At 39.8% G+C, this 23,185-nt stretch overlaps 1 protein-coding gene across 7 annotated transcripts in view; it reads right to left on the bottom strand.

The window, feature by feature from the left end:
* SLC25A21 (solute carrier family 25 member 21) overlaps window positions 1-23,185 on the bottom strand; it is a 358,043-nt gene that overhangs the window by 66,284 nt on the left and 268,574 nt on the right. For all 7 annotated transcript variants that reach the window (XM_050953969.1, XM_050953968.1, XM_050953966.1 and 4 more), the window contains one exon: window positions 18,150-18,233. In XM_050953969.1, coding sequence (XP_050809926.1) covers window positions 18,150-18,233 — 84 coding nt within the window. The remainder of the gene's footprint in view (window positions 1-18,149; window positions 18,234-23,185) is intronic.

Consider the following 23,185-nt stretch of genomic DNA (forward strand, 5'->3'; position numbering starts at 1 on the left):
AGTATACAGTTTTTAGAACTATTGCTTCAGCAATCTGCAGGCTACTTAGAAGCAACATTTCATTGGTTCAAATTTGAGAGGGTTTCTTCATAACCATTAGGGCTAGATCCAGTTTCCTTTCCTTTTCAATGTAAGTGTACAACCTATGGAAACTGTTTGCAGCACCAGAGATGCACAGATGTATGCAGTTTCAAAAAAACAGAAGACATTTAATCATTTTGTTTTCAGGGCTCAACTGAGGTACTGTGCCACAGCCTGAAGTAGAGAATAGTTTGGAGGTGACCTGCCCCATGTGGGAACTCCAGTCAGGAGTATTATGCCAACTGAAGAACAGAGGGAGTGTTGTCACTGTACCACACTTGGAAAGCATGCACTTCCCTCTGTCGAGCCAAGGGATGAGGTGATAGAAACTCAGGGACATTGGCCTGATCTATCTGGGAAATTTAGGACTGGCAGGGTCAATCATCACCAGACTCAAACAAGCCTTAGGGACTGTCTCCAGATTTATGTCATAGAGTTAGACCACTGTAAAATGAAACGTGTGATAATGGTCAAAAGTCTTTCCCAGTGTTCATGGAACGTGTGCTTTCTCTTGTTCTTAATTTACATGCATCCGTCACATGCAGCAGTGCAAACAGCACCTCTTTAGAACACTAAGACTATTTTGTTAAACAAGAAAGGCAACTTTTAGTCTAAAATTTTATACCATTTTGGCAAATAAAACCTCTAGTATGAATTAAAAGTAAAGCAAATTCACTGTATTCTGAAAATATGCCAGGTTAAAACCAAAAAACCAAAAACCCACATAGCATAGAGAAAAAAATCTAAATTATGTACATCTATTACAGTGGTTCCCAAACTTGTTCCGCCACTTGTGCAGGAAAAGCCCCTGGCAGGCCGGGCCAGCTTGTTTACCTGCCGCATCCGCAGGTTTGGCCGATCGCGGATCCCAGCGGCCGGCTTTTGCTGCTCCAGGCCAATGGGAGCTGCTGGAAGTGGCATGGGCTGAGGGACGTACTGGCCGCCACTTCCAGCAGTTCCCATTGATCTGGAGCACCAAACTGCAGCCCCTGGGAGCTGCGATTGGCTGAAACTGTGAACGCGGCAGGTACAAATCGGCCCGGCCCGCCAGGGGCTTTCCCTGCACAAGCAGCGGAAAAAGTTTGGGAACCGCTGATCTATTAGAATATAAAGTACTCTCTATGATCTATAATGAACTCAAGCATACAATATATGAGCCACCTGCAGAGGTCAGGAAGGGATTCCCTCCCACCCCCATGTATTCTGTTTTGTTTTTGAAATCTCCTTCTTCTGATGCATCAGGGATGTCTACAGTTGGAGCTGGAACATTGGATGGGGTGAGATGGGGGCTCTGAGTGGCACCAAGCATGCTCTCTCTCAGTTACTTGGCTGGATGGTTCTTGCTCATATGCTCTGGGTCTAACTGATCACCAAATGTGAGGTCAAGAAGGATTTTGCCCCCAGGTCAGATTGGAAGTGATCCTGGGTTTTTTTTCACCTTCTTCTGCAGCATGTGGGTGCGGATCATTTGCCAGGATTACCTGGGTCTATCTCACTTAATTAGTTTCCTGCCACTGGGGTGAAAGAGGTGTGTGTGTGGGGGGGGGTCTGGCATTGGTGCACCTTGGTCCCCACCTATTCTCTGCCTGGGGCACATAATAATCTTGCCCCTGTGGGTTGTAATACTTTGGTGTAATTTCAGTTGCAGGGGTTACTGTGCAGGTGCTGGGTGGCGCTGATATAGAGGAGGTCAGACTAGATGATCTGGTGGTCTTAAACTCTATGTAGGGTGACCATATTTCCCAAAGAGAAAACAGGACACCCCAACCGCTTGCCTGAGGGCCCCCTCATGCTGTTGTCTCGTTGCTGGAACCCTGTTTCTGTCCTTCCCCCCCATATAAGGCTGTTGCCTGGTCGCTGGAACCCTGTGGGGCCCCCACATGCTAAAACTCTTCTACCACCCCCAGCCCTCCCTCTCCCTGTGGGGGGCTGGCATCTCTGCTTGCCCCCTCCGCACTGCACCCCACTTTTCTGACAAAAGTTGGCAGTTCTGTTTGCTCTTGCCAACTGATCAAGTCATGAAGAACTAAACTGACAAATGTCTCCTTTTGGAGAAAAAAAATGTTGGGACAGCCAGGACAGAGCCTATAATAGGGACTGTCCCACCCAAAATGGGACGTATGGTTACTCTAACTCTATGATGACACGGACCGATCCTGCAAACCTTTATGCATGTGAGTAACCTCACACATGTGAGTAGACTCACTGAACGCATCCATATGTTCTCCACTTGCACCCAGGACCATAGATGTTAGGATCTTTAGCTTGTACTCTACAGCCAGGCTTCCAGGCAGGCACCATCTTTCTATTATGTGTGTTACACAACGGGGCTGATCTCTAATTGGGGCTTCTAGGGATTATCATAAGGCAATACTAATAAATGTAGGTCTGATATATGTTCTACTGATACACTTGCATAGAAATAGTCAGCGCATCAGCAATATTTAACAGATTTTAAAAGATCTGATTTAAAAAATGTATGAAACTAAAAAAATATGAGCCAGATAGTTGGTGTAAACAGGTATATCTCCAGTGACTTAATTTACACTGAACTCACATGCCTCTAGTGAGCTGTCATTACACCGACTTACACTAACCTGGCATATCTCCAGAGACCTTGTTGTTGTGAAACTGATTTACACTAACTTGGCATATCTCCAGTGAATGCAATGTAGTTACACCAATTTACACCAGCTGAGGATCTGGCCGGTATGGTCCTAATAAATGTACATAGATATATATAATTTCACTGCATTCTGTTCCAGTGCAAAAACAAACGAGCATATTGAAAGGAGCACTGATGTATTTTGTCTTTCAAATGTTTGATTCTCCAAAGCTATTCTCTAAAAATGGTGTCCTTGTTTATTGTGCCTCTATGACTTCCAGATCAAATTTACTCATTTTGCCAGTAAAATGTTTTCCCTAAATACCACCCTTCAAAGATAACCTAGAATCTGAAAGTTGACCTTTGTTCTGTTTGGTTTGCATATTCCATCCATAAAAAAAATTCTGTGAACCAAATTCTGCCCTCAATTACATCTGTGAAACCCCATTGTATTTAGTAAGGTTGTACAAAACTGAGAATAAAATTAGCCCTCAATCCAGAGTAAGAGCAGAATATTTCTCATGTGTTTGAGTGTTAATATTTGAAGGTGGTGTCAGGGAAGCTGTGGGCAGCAATAGAAGATAAGTACTCTACACCTCATGACGAAACCTCCTGATAATAATGCCATTGTGAACAGTTAACTATCTGAAGGCAATGTGGTCCACTGGATCTAGACAGGGACTCAGAATATTCAGATTTTATTCTTAGCTCTGCTAATGGCCTGCTGTGTCACTTCACTTCTTTATATCTCTGTTTCTTCATCTGTAAAATGGGGATAATTATACTCCTGTATAGGGTGACCAGATGTCCCATTTTTAAAGAGACAGACCCGTTTTTTGGGACTTTTTCTTATATAGGCACCTATTACTCCTCACCCCGATCCAGTTTTTTCACAATTGCTGTCTGGTCACCCTAGTCCTGTAGCAAAGCGTTCTGAGGTTTACAGATGAAAAGAACTATAGAAGAAGTAGGTATCATTATTATTGTTTCACTGCTGATCATTTTAGCAGAGACAACCAACTATTCTGGGTCTGTTAGCTGAGCTTCTCTTGATTATAAATTCTTTTTTCTTTTCTTTCCTTTTTTCAGTAACAGACCGACACTACCTTGCATGAATATTTTATAGATTTATGGATTATAAAGTAGATGGGATCACTGTGATCATTCAGTTTAACCGCCTGTATAACTAACACATACACACACACACACACACACACACACACACACACACACACACGATGGAACATATTTTTTTATTTTCAAACAACAGAAAAGTCAGTCAAGATTTTTTTGAGGTTTGTAATATCTGTGTGTGGAAATAAGAGACAAAATTTCTACATAAAATGTGAGTATGAATTTTCACAAGAAAGCATGATGTAGTTCACCTACATAAGTAGCTTGGCAGATTGTATAATTTCAACAGACTATATCAATGTTTATTTTTAAGATTTTTCTATTTTTATCAATTTTGATTTTCACAGTTGCAGGAAATTATAGGAAAGTCAGACAATTATTTAATGATAGAAAATACTGAAGTTGAAAAAATTAAAGTTTTATGATTGTTAAAATACAAATTTTCAATCTCATAGGACAAAACAGAAAAATAAATATTGTTAAATCAAAGTCTAATAAGTTCTCAAGCAGCATTTTTCTTACTTTGCTTTTCTGTAAATTTCTATTATTGTTAATGGAAATATTTTTTCATGTGTGTGTGCACAGTGAAATTGACATTTACCGACTACCAAAAAAATCAAATCTTTCCAAGCCTACACATAATCTAAGAATTTGTTCCGCATGCTACCTATATTTGCTCTAACTTTTTCAAGCAAAATATAAATAGCAGTTTCAAAATACATAAGAAAAATTTAAAAATCACAGAATCTTTCCACCTCTTTCCCCCAAAAGTTAAACCTAATTTTAATATCCTCATAGACTCTATGCAATGCTATAGAGTGGTTCTAACCTAAGAGTTCGACATTCATTCAAGCAGAAAATGTAAATGACATGGGGAACACACAATTCTAAAAGAGAGATAAACAACCAGCCAAAATGGAAAACAGGAATTTCATCTGTATACCATATTGCACAGGAGTCTATTTAAAGCAAGGATGCAGATATAGTGAGTGCAAGGACATTGGGAAGTGTACTGAGAAAAATTACATCACATTGCAAATATATGCAGAAACATTGTGAGCTATTTTTAAAAGGACAACAATTATTGTTAATTTTCCATCACGAAGATTGCAATTTCTTCCATAAAATGACACCAAAAAGTTAAAATCCATGCTGTGGCATCTATTTTCCTCTCATTGTGAGTGCACATGATACAGGCCCCAGTCCTGAGATGGGATCCACATGGATGGATGCCTTCATTCCATGTGGCGCCCTACTGAAATCCAGTTGTAATATGGGAGTCTTAATGTTGAAAGGAGAACTGGAGAAACAAATAGAGATCTTCATTTCCAAGTGGTTAGTTTAAACACAGCTGAACATTTTCATTATGCACTAAAATAACGATGTCCCTACCTACATTTTGCAAGCATAAATTTCCTGTCAATAAATTCATGCTCACTGAAAATATGCAAACGCTCATCTAATCCTGTGCACTACTTCTTTGAAGACATGCAAAGCAAGCATAAGGTTTTGAAAATTTAGCCCTAAGAGTCAAAGTTAAAACCACAAAAGCAGAAGGTTCATAGTTAAAGCTGACATTCTGCCCTTTACACTTCCTGTTATATTTACTTACTTCACAGGGGTGTTCTGAGGTTTAATTAGTTGTTTGCAAAACACCTGGAGATTTTCAGGTGATAATATTTTACATATATTGTCATTTCCAATATTTCAAATTGCAGTCTTTTCGATGAAGTCTGTCATTTCTGCAGTAAACACAACTGGATAAGGATATATGTGCAGGCTATACAGTGGGCAACACACACAGAGGAAGGTTAACAAATGTGCAAAGGCAAAGAGGGGGAAAATTAGCTATACGGAGAAGATCCAATGAGCAGTTTGGGTGGGTGAGGAGGCCAGGTTACAGGTCTCCTCAGCACCACACCTCCCAGTTCTGGGTCCCTCTCCCATCAACTGGGGTTAAACAAGTAGCATAAGTTGCTAGGTGTGAAGTGTACCAGCAGGGAGTGGGGAAGGATGGATCTTGGTCTGGTCTCTGGATCCCAGTGAAACTCCTGACCCTGTTCAGTGGAAATAAATCTCCACTCTGCAATAGCCATTGAGGGAAGGGGATTTGCGGCATGGTTTTGCCATGTCACCTCCTCCTGACCGGCAACTCCATTTAGGGCTTCATGCATAGGGCAGCCAAGTGTCATGCATCTGGTGTGACACTCGCTCATTTGGCAGCTCTGTCATGAATTCCCGCAGCCCAGCTGAGATGTCACACATCTAGCTGGGCTGCAGAAATGGGCAGCAATTACTGCTAGCCGCTGCCAGCAGGCTGGCAATCACTCTGTCTTTCCCCTCTCTCTGCTCCCCTACTGGATCACAGTGAGGTAGAAGATGAAAGGAACAGCCACAACCAGTGGGGAGGGCCACTCATCCATTTCCTATCACCACCCCTATCTTCTGGACACACAAGCTCAGTTTACCCCACAGCCAGCAGTCAGTTTAAACCCCACTCCCCAAACAACCCCAACCCTCCATATTAGACCCACACTCAGATTACTCCACATACAGCTTACCCAACCCTCACCTTACCCTGCAGATGGCCTAACCAGTTCCCACACACAGCTTTCAGTTTCTCCTCAGACAGACACCGCCAGCTTCCCATCCAGATATCTCACAACTTCTACCATCCATCTAGTCCGAGAACCCAGATTCTCTCCAGCAGTTCCAGCCATTCTCCACCACCCACCCACCTACCCAGAACCTCTAGACACCCTCTAGCATTCACCCACCCACTTACCTACCCCAGCCAGAACTGCCAAGATTTGTGCAATTCTATGTCCTACCTCTGCCATTGCCTGGGGCTGTTGATGGTCATATGCAAATTGCCATATACAGCAGGCTGGCTTGATGGACTCAAGAATAAGGCAGAAATTGTTCTAAGGCTACCAGATTCTGCAGACATTAAGGCAATTCTGAGCAGAACAGCCTTGAGCATCTTCTGAGCCATATATGCTTAATTTACTAACACTGTCAGCACTGTGCAGACCCAAAATGTTGTAAGTAGCTCTAGAAGATCAAGCTGGATTGTTTTCTGCCTGAATGTATCATACAAAAAAATTGCCAGATAAATTCTGGCTCCAGAGTTTTTAATGCTATTGATGTCCACGGAGCATGTATAATGCAGAAAATACACACCTTGATTTTCAGATAAACAGGCTTGGCAGTGGCACGCTTAAAAAGTGACACCCCCCACCCCAAAAAAAAAAAGTTTAGAAGGGGCTTGTTTTGGCTTGCAGACTGTGAAAATTTGGTCTGGAAGGCATTGCTGGTAAATAAATATGTAATACCAAAATGTCCTTGTTCTCTAACACCACTTTAAAGGATATAGTTTTTGGCTTAACTTAAAAGTAATGTAAAGAGTTTAGCATCTAACCTAAGCACCCAAAAGCAAGCAAAATTAGTACTTATGTCTTCATTTTTTATGGCAGTGCACTGTTTCAAATCATTTTGTTTTATTGAGATCTCAGTGGAAGGCTATAAGAAAGCATAAGACAAGATGGTATTTCCACTGAGATCAGAGTATATCACTGTGCAATAAAATGTTATGAAAAAATAGTTCCCGCAAAAGCTCCGTAACTGCTTTCTTTTAAAATGTATTTAATTTAATTTTTTTAGTTTGTTTATTTTAACATCTTACAATATAGGAAAATTTTCAGGGTTATATAATAGGAATGTAATACTATCATTAAAGGCAATTATAATGAGTCAGTACAGTTTGTAATTCATCTCAGCTGTAGTGCTCGATATGTAATTTTTTTCCCTTGAAGTTGTTAATCCTGAAACTAAAATCAGAATTATGTTTCCAGGTCTACACTTGAAGCACTTTACCAATACAGGTACGCTTGTATACTAAACTGGCAAATCACTCCTAGTATGGATCCATCTTATACTAGCCAGCATAACTGTCATCTACATGGCAGGCTTTTGCCAGTACAGCTATGTCAGTTAGAGATCACACCTCTTCGCAACCCTGACCAGCATAAGTATACCAGCAAAAGTTTGTACTGTAGACCAGGCCAGTTGCATTCATGTTCCTCTTATAATGTAAGCAAAAACTGTCTCACTCAAAATACTGTATATAAATACACTTCTAAAATGAGCTACCAAACATACAAATATGCAATAAGTCAACTTTGCAAGAAGCTATCATCTTTTACAAGAGTAACATATCTAAGTTATCATTCGTTTTGGTAAAAAGACAACTGAACCCTAAGCAAACTTTATTTCTATTCACTCTCCCCCAAGTCATTTAAAAAAAAAACAACAACTCTAATCTTAGCCCTAGTGTAACTCTACTGAAGTCAGTGGGGCGGACCAGCAATAAATATGGCTCAAAGCTTAATGAAACTAAAACCAGATTCAGAAAGTATTCCTTAACCAAATAGATTCAACATCTAATGCCTCCACCAGGTAAACAAAGTCTTAAATAGACTAAGAGAAAAAATTTCATTTTGTACTCTCCAAAGAGCATCCAGATTCAAGAAAAGACTAAACTGCATGTCAAATTTTAATTTTTTACATTTAAATTGGGAACCCATAAAATTCTACTTTGCTTCTTCAGACAAATCAACCCACCAAAGTAACAGATTCCTCAACCGAGAGCTGGCCAATTATAGCCTAGTACAATATTTACTGATAAAGTTACAAGCCTATGAAAATCCAAGTTTATTATAATATTGTTGCTCACAGACCTTAAACAATAGCATCTATAATTGTAATGCTTTTTACTCAAAATTAGGACAGTGGAGATGAGTATAAATTCCAATGTTTAATATAAGACATAATCCCACGTGTTTAAAATAAATATAATATATATATTCTAATAGATTGTTGGTTTATTCTTACATTTCATATTCAAATCTAAGTCACTATCAATAACATAGATGGATGTACTGGTGAGGAAGACAGTGACCAAAAAAAGTTCATATAATTTGATCTAACCTCCTATCTGGAGTCTGAAAAGAATGAATTTTTTTTTCTTCTCAGCAGTTTCAGTTAATCTGCTGTCCAAACATTTGCCCCATTAAACATCAGATTATTTTTATGTTGGCTATAAACCTGTCAGTCCTCAATAAACAGATATACTCATGGCCGTTTTACTTCTGCTGTCAAAGAACTGTCAATATACACACCAACTCTGAAACTAACCCGAACTGAGAAATCCAAATGTACATCTATTAATTAGAGTAGCTAAACAGAAAGTTGTTCACGGCATGATAGGATTCAAGAAGCTGTGGCAACAGGCAACAGTTAGCAAAAGCTCTGATGTTAATACTCCAGCTTCTCTTTAATAGAAAGCTATGTGACCTTTAATACTCTGTCAGACGGAGCCCTACTTTAGTAAATCTCAATTAAATTTTATGTTTTGTGGCTCCCGTTTTCTTGTAAGACAAGAAAAAAAAGTTCAAGGGATGGATCCTACTTTGAAGATTTTAATTCCCCATGGGGACAATTTATTTCCACCTAGAGGGCCTCTCATAGATTTTTTTATTTTCATGTTTGTAGTTGTCAGACTATTTTGTGGATGGAAAGAGTCTTGAAGACCTTCGACTGTGACACTGTTCTGGAAATGACTAAATTTGAAATGCTTTTTCTGCTGCTCTGACTCTTCCTTCTATTTGAGAAAAAGGATGGAATGATGAAAAGTGAATGGTTAAAGAGATCATGGAGAATGTTTATGATGAGGTAATGTTCTGTGCAACCATGACATTTCTGTTATGATACAGCAGTGGCATAGTAGGGGTAACTTTTCATTAAACAGGCATGGCAGTAAATAAAGATGTAAACACATATTCAGAATGCTGTGCAGCATTTTAGGGACTGACCCTGAAAACACAAACTCTTGGCACAGGGTAGATCGTAACCTTTGAATCTGTCCTGAGTATGAGATGGTATGCAGCTGCACATTGCCTCAGGAGCAGATCACACAGTTACTCCCTTCCCAGGGCAAAGTTATTTAATCTCTTTTACATGGCACAGCTTACTTGCCCCTATGGGCACAGGCAGCTACTTGGGCCAGCAATTGGTGAGGTGGTTGGTGGTGTTAGGGATGTGGGGAGTGCTGGGTGAGGAGCCCCTGCTCTCCTTCCTATCTCCAGTGTCACAATCTGAGCACAGCCAAGCGAGCAGGGCAGTAGGAGGAGCTTACTCTCCCGTAATCCTCTGCACAAGCAAGTAAGGGCTGTGCCACTCTAGCTCACGGTAAGACTTACTTGTGCAGTCCCATTGGCTTAAATAAGTACTGAGGATGCAAGCATTGTGGCCAGAAGAAAACATTTGTAGAAGCAGGCCCTTAGTAACAACATTTTGTTTACCCTGTTATTCCCTGTTCCACTTTTGGTTTATCCACTATGTTTACCTACCTTATGTGCAGTTACATTGTCAAAGAGTACTGGAAAGAAAGGCCTTCCGTAATATGAGCAAAACTGAAAAGCAGTAATAAGCACTGTTAAGGACAGTGGCTGGAATACAGAAGAGAAAAAGACAGGTAGAATGACTCACAGGCTTTGGCTACTAAAGTTTGTCACATTTACTTTTTTAAAAGTCATTGAAAATAAGGGGGATTGGTAAAAGGCATGCAGATTGAGCAGCTGAAGAAACTGCACCCAAAACTGGCAATGTCAGATCAATGCAAGATGCAATAAAAGAGGTTCTATAAATACAATGAGAAGAACTGGCTAGCCAAGATATGGGATTTTTTTGAATGGGTAGCTTGCATTGCATAAAACAAGCTAATGCCTTTCACAACACTCACTGTTCGAAGTTCCAATTAATTCTTATTTCAGAAAAAAAAATCTCATGTGTCTTAATTAGAAAACTTTGGACTTTATACACTTTAGGAGATAATAGAAAAATATAGTACATGCCTTTAAATGTCAGCCAGATACAAACATTCATTTGCATGAGTTTTTAATTACTTATTGATTAATGGAAGTAAAAACATTACCTAATAAAAAAAACTGGCAGTATTTACTATTATTTCAGAAACAAAACATAATGAAATTTAGCATATGAAACAATTAAAATGACATTTAAACAAAAAATAAAACCAGGCCACAACATATCTTTTAACTTCATGGTATTTTAATTTTTTTAGACTTACAAAGAAATGTGCAATGAACTAAGCATAGTTTCACCTGCACCCCAAAACCACTTTTTGCAGGTGTTTTCTGCCATTTTAAAAAATACACACTCAGGGCCAAAGTCTCAATTGAACAGCACCAATTTACACAAGCAGAGAATTCTATCCCTTAGTCTTTTGCTGTTTGATCCTACCAATCCACAAACCAAACCTGTACTGAAACCAAGGAAAACCCTTAAAGACTATACAAATTGGTAATTTATATTTTATTTATGTACACAGCTTCTTTTTTATGAGATAGGCCAGATGGGAAGTACTGTCAACACAGTATTTAATAGCCAGAAAAAAAATCAGCTGCATACTACGGCATCTAGTCAAGATTTTGTGACCACATATTTCAACATCTATTTCAATTATATATGGCAGGATACCATTTTCTCTAAAATCTCAGCTCAGTGATTATTCAGTCAGAACAGTCTTATATGGCAAGAATATAAGGCCAGGAGATCACATGGTTTAATGATTAGAACAAAACAACTGGAGAGTTCAGATCAGTGCAACTAAACTTGGCTGAGCCACTGTCTTATCATGGGTGAAATTTGCTCCTGTGCAGACGGCCGGCATAAGGCCCAAGCACCATTTGAGCCCCACTTAAGTCTTCAGAATAGGTCCCACGTGGGATTTAAGTGGTACCTTAGCTTTTTGTTGGCCTACTTCACAGAAGTGAATTTCTCCCTGGATGAACTCAAATATTTTACTCTGGAATGAATCTCTCTCTGTCTCCTCTTTATGATTTCTGTCCCTCATGCTGAGCAAGCACTCTCATAACTCCTCTTTGGGCAGTTGCCTCCCGATTTGGGACTGGCAGAGCAGCTCCTATTTCACATTTTTTTTTCTGGGTTATTTGTTGACATCTGTTTATTTTAAGCCAAAATCGCTGACTGTGTCTATCTGTCTTTTCTACACCTTCTCTCAGTCTCTTCCCCTTTAAGCTGGTACTCATGGATAGATGACTGTCACCATGTGACCTCCTGCCTCCCTCCACGCCCCTGGAAAAACTGAGTAATTACTTTACAGTTTAAGCAGTTTATTAACTACTATAAAGAGCCTCTGCCACAGGGAAGTACATTTATTTTTTGTACATGCTGCTGCTTCAGTTATTTTTTCGTACTCTATAAATTTGCTCCCTCCATATCCTTTTCCTTACGTCAGTGCCATAGAACAACTGATAGTATTCACTGTCATCCCTCAGAAATAGCTTCTTCTTTGGGGCACTTAAACTGTTACTTCTTATCATCTGTGTACATTAGGGGTTTCTTTTGCATCAGTGTATGTCCAGTGCAAAAATCCCTAATGGAGACACGCTAGTAGACTAATAGTTGAACAGAGCTGTGTGAACAAATGATATTTTTTGGTTTGTTGGCAACCCATCCATTCTCCTTCCCTCCAAATCATTTTGGGTTGACGCAACAGGAAAACATTTCAAAATTTCCAACAAACTGGAAAGTCGAGAATATTTTTGTTTTAGATCAAATGAAATGTTTTGTTTGACCCTCTGAGGCTGAGCTTTAACTTAAAAAAAAAACCTCTGAAAGAAATTAAGAAACACAAAATTCATCATTGTTTTGATTTTTCTCATAATCTTATTTTATCATTTTTAGATTTTTTTAAATGAAACAACTCAGTGAAATTGACATGAATTCATGAAATGTTTCAGTCAATCTGAGTCTGAATTTTTCACAAAAAAAAGCGCCAGCTGAAAAAATTCACCCAGTTCTACTGTTGAAGTCAGGATGAAATCCTGATGCAGCTGAAGTCAATGGTAAAACTCCTTGTTTCTATAATCACATAAGATGGGACAAAGGCACCGAGGGACAGACTTTATGTCTTTGAGTCTTCAATGCCATTTTAAGGGCCCATCTACATTAGAGATATTTGTACTTCAGCTATAACACAACCATAAGTCAAAACAGTTTAAGGGTACGTCTTCACTACCCAACAGATCGGTGGGTAGCAATCAATCTATCGGGGATTGATTTATTGTGTCTTGTCTAGACACGATAAATCGATCCCTGAACGCACTGCCCTTCAACTCCAGAACTCCATTAGAGCAAGAGGCAGAAGCAGAGTCGACGAGGGAGCTGCAGCCATCGATCCGTGCCATGAGGACGGGAGGTAAGTCAATCTAAGATATGTCGACTTCAGCTATGCTATTCTTGTAGCTGAAGTTGCGTATCTTAGATCGATCCCCCTCTCAGTATAGACCAGCCCTAAGTGTTCCAAGGTAGCAACTCTTTGTGAGGAACAGAGCCGAACAATACCAGTTGTTCTATGACACAGCAGAGGAATTACAAAATAACATCTCCAACCTTACCAGGGAATACTAGAAGGGAAATACAAAATGTCCTTTTTCAAGCAAACAATAGGTTGACAAGAACACATACATGCTTGATGTTGGATGAAGAAGCCCACACTATAGAAAGTGTTCCATCTCTGTAAAACAATAAATCCCACAATCTTGCCTGGGTCATTTTCAGATTTTGTTATTAGCTTCTTTAAGGTCAGAAAAAGAATCAGGTGAAATTCATAAAGAAATTTCATTTTTCTGCCTCTGAAAATCACCTTTTGTTTCTGCCAAAACATTAGAGATGAATGTAATCAGTGTTTCACTGATGGCAAGAATTTCTCTCATAGTTTTAGCTGGAACCCACTAGAAACTCCGTGTAATGCACTAGTAGATTGTAATCTTAATTTAGAACCTTTCCCTGTACAGTGCTCATCCTCTACTTTTGCCCACAGGTTTGAACATTAACACTTGAAAACATCAGAAATATTCTGCTCTGACTCCAGATTGAGGTCAAAACACTTTCAAAATTAGAAAAATTCTCCACATTTCCTTCTTGTTAACACCACAGAACTCAGATCCCTAATCAGTTCTCTTGAGATAATACCACTATCAAGGTTTTCCCTTATTGTTTATCAGTTAAGCTCACCAAAGGACATGCAACAAAGAAGAAAATGCTTGGTAGCAAAAGACTGTGGAAGCCATACTAGGGATGTGTTACGGTCAGTTATCTGTGATGTTGCTGATGGGAGAAAGACTAGGAGCAGATCCATTTTGCAGGTTATTGTCCTTCTATTTCATATCAAGAACTAGAGATTTTGTAAATTTGTTTTTGAAGGCAAGCTGCATCACAGGTATGGTATATAATCTGACTGAGGTAATTTACCACACATTTCCTTGTAAATGGCAATAATATCAGCATTAACTGAGTTGTATTAATGGGATAAGTAGTCTTTGTGTCTTTGAGAAATGATTGAAAAGTACAATATTTATGTGACAAAAACTCTTCAACAACAAACATGTCTGAGGCCTGGTCTACACTACACGTTTATACTGATTTTAGCAGCGTTAAACTGATTTAACGGCGCATCCATCCACACTACGGGCACTTTATATCACTATAAAGGGCTCTTTAAATCGGTTTCTGTACTCCTCCCCAACGAGAGGAGTAGCGCTAAAATCGGTATTACCATATCGGATTAGGGTTAGCGTGGCCGCAAATCGACAGTATTGGCCTCCGGGCGGTATCCCACAGTGCACCACTGTGACCGCTCTGGACAGCAATCTGAAGTCGGATGCAGTGGCCAGGTAAACAGGAAAAGCCCCGTGAACTTTTGAATTACATTTCCTGTTTGCCCAGCGTGGAGCTCTGATCAGCACTGGTGGCGATGCAGTCCCAAATCCAAAAAGAGCTCCAGCATGGACCGTATGGGAGATACTGGATCTGATCGCTGTATGGGGAGACAAATCTGTTCTATCAGAGCGCCGTTACAGAAGACGAAATGCCAAAGCGTTTGAAAAAAATCTCCAGGCTACACAGCGCTGCGTGACAAGCGTAATGGAAAGCCAAAGAATCAAATGGACGCTCATGGAGGGAGGGATGGAGTACTGAGGACTCCAGCTATCCCACAGTCCACAGCAGTCTCCAAAAACTATTTGCATTCTTGGCTGAGCTCCCCGTGCCTGTAGGTTCAAACACATTGTCCAGCGTGGTTCAGGGTATAGCTCGTCAATTTACTCCCTCCCCCCACCACGTGAAAGAAAAGGGAAAGAAATCGTTTCTTGACTTTTTTCAATGTCACCCTATGTCTACTGAATGTTGGTGGTAGACGCGATGCTGCAGCACTGAAGAGCAGTATCCGCTCTTCTCCCCTCCCCGGTAGCAGACGATACAATATGACTGCTATCCGTCGTCACCATCAGCCCGTGAGTGCTCCTGGCTGGCCTCAGGTGAGGCTGGCGGGGGGGCCTGGGTAAAAATAGGAATGATTCCTGGTCATTCCCAGTAGATGGTACAGAACAGCTGGTAACCGTCCTCATCATAGCAACTGGGGGCTGAGCTCCATCAGCCCCCTCCCTTTCCTGTGTAAAGAAAAGATTCTGTACTGCCTGGACTAGCATAGCAGCGGGATGCTGGGCTCCTCTCCCCCGCACCGCTTAATGTCCTACCTGGACTGTCATAGCAGCGGGAGGCTGCCTCCCCCTGATTTTATCTCACTAACAAGTCACTGTTTCTTATTCCTGCATTCGTTATAACTTCTTGACACAAATGGAGGGGACACTGCCACGGTAGCCCAGGAAGGTTGGGGGAGGAGGGAAGCAATGGGTGGGGTTGTTGCAGGGGCACCCCCCTTGAATGGCATGCAGCTCATAATTTCTGCGGGATCTGACATGGAGCAGCTGTGCTCTCTGATACATTGGTTCTCTAGTACACTTGCCCCATATTCTAGGCAGGACTGACTCTATTTTTAGAAATCATAAAGGAGGGATTGACTCGGGGAGTCATTCCCAGTTTTGCCTTTGCGCCCCCGGCCGACCTCAGCCAAGGGCACGTATGATAGCAGCAGACGGTACAGAACGACTCATAACCATCTCTGCTATTATGCAAAAGCAAAGGAATGCTGCTGTGTAGCGCTGCAGTAACGTCTCTGTCAGCGGCACATACGGTGACAGTAAAAAAAAAGCTGAACGGGCTCCATGGTTGCTGTGCTATGGCATCTGCCAGGGCAATCCAGGGAAAAAGGGCGCAAAATGATTGTCTGCCGCTGTTTTCCTAGAGGAAGGAATGAGTGACATCATTTACCCAGAACCACCCGCGACAATGATTTTTGCCCCATCAGGTACTGGGATGTCAATCCAGAATTCCAAGGGGCGGGGGAGACTGTGGGAACTATGGGATAGCTATGGAATAGCTACCCACAGTGCAACGCTCCGGAAATCGATGCTAGCCTCGGACCATGGACACACACCGCCGAATTAATGTGCTTAGTGTGGCCGCGTGCACTCGACTTTATACAATCTGTTTTACAAAACCGGTTTATGAAAAATCGGACTAATCCCGTAGTGTAGACGTACCCTGAGTCTTACTGCTGAAGAGAAACTCCACAAAGATATATATATATATATATATAAAACCTAATTCTAAAGAATATTAAAAAGGGCTGTTTACTTGAAATTTATGATAGGTTATACATCTGAGGGAAAGAGTCTACGTTTTTAATGTAACTTAATTGAAATGAAAATTATTTATTCCTTTTCTTAATAAAAACAGAACAGGGTGAAGGATTTGTACCTTCAATAGTATATTCAAGTTCATGTTGTCTCTGTTACTTTACACCCCTCGACTGGACAAAACTACCCAATGATAGAAGAGTTAAAAAAAGGGCTAAAAAATTAGCTAAATAGGAAATATTCTATTCACTTAGTCCCTGAACCTCCAGAGTCTCAGACACATGCTTAATTTTACATGCTGTCAGTTGTCCCACTAAAGTCAAGAAAGACTTCCATTGACTTCAGTAGGCTTTGGATCAAACCCAAAAGACATCAAGCCTCCAGTCCTGCATTCATATCACACTCAAATGCCCACTGAATTCAAAATACTGAATTACTGGTGATTTATACCTGATTTATACTTTTTTAAAACAACTAGATGAAGGAATTATACATTATTCATTTTCCTTTCAGAAGGGATAAAGAATAATACCCTCACAAATCAGAAAAAAAAAAAACAGAAATCCTGTTATTTTTGCAAACTCTTGTATGTTTTTTAAAATGTCATATGCCTTATAGGTGTGAAGCACAGTAGTTCTTCAACAGGAATCACAAAGTAACTGAAAGCAACATAATCACTGCAGAGGGATTTGCAGTCTTCTAGCTCACAAACTTAATGGAAACATTTGTAAAGATTTCTTCACTTAGTAATTGAAAACAACTTGTTCTGCTACTCTGTACTTACGTTAAAGAACAATTCTATTTCATCCATAGTAAAGTCACGTATTGAAAATCCAGAGATTGTAAAATCATGTTTCTACTGTATTTTCAAAGTTCTTGGGGGTAAGCCTGCAAGCTGCATAAAACTGGGATTTGGCTAATTTGAGTCCCCTCTATTATAGGCGAGCATCAGTCATGCAGGGGTCCTGTGGCTAATGTGCTTAACTTTAAACTTGTGAGTAATCCCACCGAACTCACTGGTATCAGTGAGACTGCTCATGTATTTAAAATTAAGCACATGCTTAAGTGAACTTTTGGGTCGGGGTGAGGAGCCCTAGAGAAGATCTTAGATGCTCCACAGAACCAAGAAACTGCTCCTGTGGAGCATTAGTTAGGGCAACTTCTGGCTATCCATCTTGGCTAACTTGAAATGCCAAGGATCAGAGGGGTAGCCGTGTTAGTCTGGATCTGTAAAAGCAGCAAAGAATCCTGTGGCATGTTATAGACTAACAGACGTATTGGAGCATGAGCTTTCGTGGGTGACTACTCACTTCGTCGGATGCATGCCTCTGAAATGCCAGTTAATCAGAGTTCAGAAATTGGTGCTGCAATGAACTGGTGTTCTTATATATTATATATTAAATCGAGAGGATTTTAATGACATAGATTCTAGGCCAAATCAGTCACACCTGTATTACACTATTGAATTCAATCAGTCCATACTGGTATAACAAAGAGCATAATTAAGCATTCTGCATCTAAATGACGTGTAAGACATTTCAGATTGTGTTATGTCAAATAAAATGTTTGACAAATTCAGACCACAGGAGAAAGGGTTAATTTAAAAGCAGTGTTCTAATGTCTGGAAAGCTGGGTGATTAGAAACAGTCACATAAAATTGACAAATATAACATATGTATTCTTACCCTTCAGTCCGGAAAATAGTCCTAAAACTGTCCCCCAAGCTCTTGTAACTGGTTGGATCAGTTTTCCCTCTTTGAATTTGGAACCTAAAAAATACAATTTATAACAGCATGTGAAGTTAAGGATTTTAAAAGTCATTTTGGCTTTCCAATTTCTATATAAAAGGGATTTTAAGGTTTATTGATATATCTTATTCATTATTATAGACTGTTCTTGATATTTATTTATTCTTATTAACACTACTTTCATAGGCGTTATTAAAAAAAAGAGAAATACAGCTTTAAAAGTAACTTAGTACTCAGATAGCCAGCACTTTTACAATTTACACCTCTTTCTTGTTGTGTCAAAAATAAACTGCTAATCATGGGCTTGATCCAAAGTTCATGGAAGTTCATAGGAGTCTTTCAATGGTCTTTGAATCAGCCCATTTTCAGAAATCTGAAGTAGCATATTGTAATGCCTTTTACCACTGTGAAATGAACCTACCATGCAATTTCTTATTTTTAGTGCCTGATCCAACTCCAATTAAAATCATCACAAGATTCTATTGGAAGTTAGATCAGGCTCCTAATAGTCACATTTGGACATTTAACACAGAGGCGAACAATATAAAATGCAGCTATCAATTTTTTAATGAAGTCACCTTTCTTCTGCTCATATTTTGATACATAATGCAGAGGTTTCAGCAGCAATACTTGCAGCACATCAGCCTTAAGAATAATAAGAAGATTATGATTTAAGACTGCAAACATATATGCCAGTATTTACAAGTTCTGGATAAAGGTGGTCAGCATAACTCACTGTGTTAATCTACTGTGTGCTCTAAATGGGGTTACACCCACTTCTCAAAGCTGCCAATAGAGAAAAAGAAAAAGATGCTAGAGTATACATTCCCCATCCCCCCACCTTTTGTTTTAAAAGTGTGTATGTGGGATGGGGGTTGAGGGGGATCATAATGACATCTTTTCCCAGTTTGAGCGTTGGATATACTGTGCTTTTGTTCACAGTTTGATTACACTTAGAAGTCTTTGGCTACTTCCTACACAATAAGGGGACTTTGTAGAGAAAGTGATCATCTAAAACCAAAATGTGCACTCTTCCATAATAACTCATTTTTAAAACTGTAGGGCTGTAAAGATGCTCACTCAAATAGCCTAGCCAAGTTCCACATCCAGGGAACTTCAGAGTTGGAAGAACATAATTTCTTGTTAGATTTTTTCAATTACTATCCCGTATAGAACACCACAGACACAAATGTTCGTAATCTCAGTTCAGAATAGCATTGTGTGAGGCAATCTACAGACTGCCATTATAACTCATGTAACATCAGCCCTGTGCATTAAATAATGCCTGCTTCAAAGAATCATCCAGACAGTAATTATTATAATCAAATACTGCTGCAAGTCCTAAGCAAAAGACAAAATAAGCACGTTTATCTTTTTACTTATTTTCTTCACACATAGTATACATTAGTGTTCTAGATAGGTACTGGACCTGCCATGCTCCAACATACAAATATGGCTTCTTATTCTGATTAGACACCATCAGATTCAAATAACAGTACAATTTTAGTTAAATGATATTAAACAGCAATTTTCTCTTCCATCTTAATTGGATTCAGCAGGATCAAAAAAGGTTTTCACATTTCAGCAAAAGGCATTCTTAGTTTTGCCTCTCAGTGTTCCTAAGCTGTTTGCACGACCAAATCTAAGCATTTTCTTCACTCTGGGAGACAAATTTCCAGTGATGTAATATAATTCTTTGGGCAATTATGAAGGCAAACCCACCTCTTTTGAATGCATTTAGAAGGAAACGTTGGATCGCTCCATAGTCCTAAGAAAAGCAGTTCAGGCACATGTGGGATCTCCATCTGAGGTAACCTCTTTTATTAGTGAGAGAACTTGCTGCCAAGTTGGCAAAGTAGAGACTGCTGTTCTAGAGGTTTACACTCATATGAGAGTTGATGCATAACATTTTGTCTGAAAAGAACCCTTGGGAAGGTTAATAGCTGAAAATGCCTCAATGGCATCGCACAAAGTCCAACAGTAATAACAGCAACGGAATGTTGTAAGTTGTTACATTACACTAGCCAAGAAATCAAGACTGAAAAAAAAAAAATCTTAGCACACACAAACGTGTACGATTTATACTAATATTAGTAGGTTTAAGCCTTGATCATTTATACCTCAAAGTTTAAATTCAAAAGTGATGGGCTCCATTTGTTGTAAAAAGAAACCTTTTAAAAATTCACTAATAACTGAAAGAAATTGTAGACTAGTATTTACATAGAAAGCAGTCCTAAACCCTAAAACTTTTTTTCAAAAGTTTTAAGACTTTCGTCCTAAGCAGAAATTTAGAATAAAGGTGATTGTTTCTAAAACACTCTGGGAAAAACTTAGGCCTCTATCCTGTAAATACTTATGCATGTGCTACCTGTACACATACAAATTATTCAACAAGACTACTTATGTGCATACATTTAAGCACATGCATAAATATTTGCTGGATTGGGGACTTAATCCTGGGCTACCCCAACAGAGATAATATATATTAAAATTATTTTACTTTAGCTTTATCCTATAGCCACATACAACCGTACTGTATATTTCTTTATACTTAATAGTCTGCTCATAAAATGCAGAGACAGAATAAACACTTTAATAAAATAATAGTTAATTTATTTGTAGTTTATGGGGTAAAAGGATAGCTTCTTACTAAAAATGTTAAATAATATTTTTCACATTTATTTCAATTTCTTTTTTAAAGGGAGAGAAGATCTTAGTATTAAGTGAGTCCATTTGTAACACTGACACAAACAACATATTCCTTCCTTTAGGGTTTTTGGATCCATTCCTTCCCTAGTAAATCTTTTTAATAGCTTTAACAGCAATCCTAAAATACATGCCAATTATGTGCTCTAATCTAGATCTGTGAACTGGGTTATTTGATTTGGAATTGCTTGCCTCAATAAAAGAAGGTTTAACTTTTTAATGTACTAGCTAACTCATCACCCATACTTGTTAAAAGAAGCTAGAGGAAGAAGTGACAAGATGTTTATTTGTTTTGCTGGGGGGAGGAGCAGCAGCCACAGCAGCACCCGGTAGTAGTACTAGTAATAATAAAGAAGGGTGAAAGCATTCACTTCAAAAACAACCTGGTCTGTTTGAAATTATTGCCTTGGGGATTGAGCACAACCTGGAGATACACAATGCTTTTTTTCTGCTTCAAATCTATTTCTCTCTGAAAACAGTATTAACCAAATGCTCATATTTAAATGAATTTCTTGCATTTTTGAAAGCAAGAGGACTGTGTCTTATACATTATTGGCCTTGTCAGAATTACAGAAGCTAACCCGCCGGACTAAACAGAAAGCATCATGCATTTCTGGTCTGGTTAAGATTCTGAAGTCTAAGAAGCAAAACCTGCAACTAAACATTTTTCAGAGTCAGAGTGAAAGGACGCTAACAAGATAAGGCCACAGTCCTGCCCATGCAGAGCCCTTTGAAGCACCGGGGCTTAAGAGTGCATTAACAACGTTACCACACAAGAAGAAGCAATAGACAGTGGATTCTGTGACAAGGTGCAAGTTTATTGAACGTATCACTAAAAAAGGGTTCAAACAACTGACATTTTCCTCAACTGTAACCTCTTCTCTACCAGCTTTGCTGATTCTCCAGTCTGTACAAAATGCTGCAGCAATAATTATCTCCCTCTCCCTCCCAAATTTACCACAAAGACTTCCTGATATTCGTAAGAGGAGGCAGTAGCCACTGTCCTCAATCCACCCCAGAAGATTACATAAACGGAAGGATTTCCAAGTTAGCTGAGGACAAGAGCCTGAAAATGGAGAGCAAAGGATGGATCCAGGAAGGATTATGGTTTCAGGTGGAAGCCATGTAAAAATGGCCATTTTAAAAGCTTTTCTTTTTGAGATTTTTGGTGTTTATTCAAAACCTAAACTCCAAGCTGTAAACCTCTGTGATCCAAAATCAAAGAAGCTATGATTAAGTGACTCATATTTGTGCAGTTATACAACTGCCATTTGTAGGACAAATAATCCCAGGTCCTTCTCACCTTGACATCATGAAAGGGGTAATCTGTATGGACAGAAACTGCCCTGGAATGACTCCTCTAATGAGTAAGGCATAAATAAACTCCTCTTCAACATGAAGGATGCTTGTTTTCTTTTGCCATCTCTGTTGGCCATTTCCCATTAGTAGTCATTATAAAATTCAATGAAGCAGTTTCTGTGCAATATCCTCTTTCATAGGGTGATCATATGTCCCTAAAAATCACACATCTGTTTCCACGGTCTGTCCCAGTGTTCTTGCTGGTTTTACAAAATCCAGTGTTTTCTCCGTTTTTGTTCCCATGATGCTTCCCAGTGACCCCTCCCTCTGCAGAAGTCTGCAAGCCAGTCTTATCCTGCATGCAGTGAAATCCACAGCATGGTGGGGAATAGGGTGACCAGATTACATGAACAAAATATCAGGACACATGGGGGGGCAGGGCCAAAGTGCCGTTGAAGCAAAAAACGAAAAGCCCCGAGCCAGAATATTGGGACAAATGGCATCCCGATCATACATCCATCGGGACGCGGGACAAATGACTGAATATTGGGACGGTCCCGATTTTATTGGGACGTCTGTTCACCCTAGTGGGGAAAGAGAGGCTGAGGTGTTACTTGGCTGAGGAGAAGAGATACCTTGTATTCTCTCCCTCCTACAAGTTGTCAATTCTACTATTCCTCACCAAGATGGTCTTTTGGGTGCCTGACAGCATAAGTACTTTAGTTTTCTTTTTGCTTTCAAAGTCTGTTCACCCAGCTCTTACTAACCCTCCCCCATTTGATACCAAGTGCTGTGTAAGGCTTTCTGTAGCGAGGTGGTCACCCGTTCCGGCCCTGAGAGGGTTACAGCCAGCCCTGGGAGAGGACTGGGGTTGTGAGCCAAAGACTAGGCTGACGGGGAAGGCAGCCACAGCTGGGGCCACACCCCAATCAGGCCACAGTTGGCCCTATAAAAGGCTTTGGGCCAGG

This window comes from Gopherus flavomarginatus, chromosome 5 (genome assembly GCF_025201925.1).
Source record: "Gopherus flavomarginatus isolate rGopFla2 chromosome 5, rGopFla2.mat.asm, whole genome shotgun sequence".
Classification (NCBI taxonomy): Eukaryota; Metazoa; Chordata; order Testudines; family Testudinidae; genus Gopherus; species Gopherus flavomarginatus.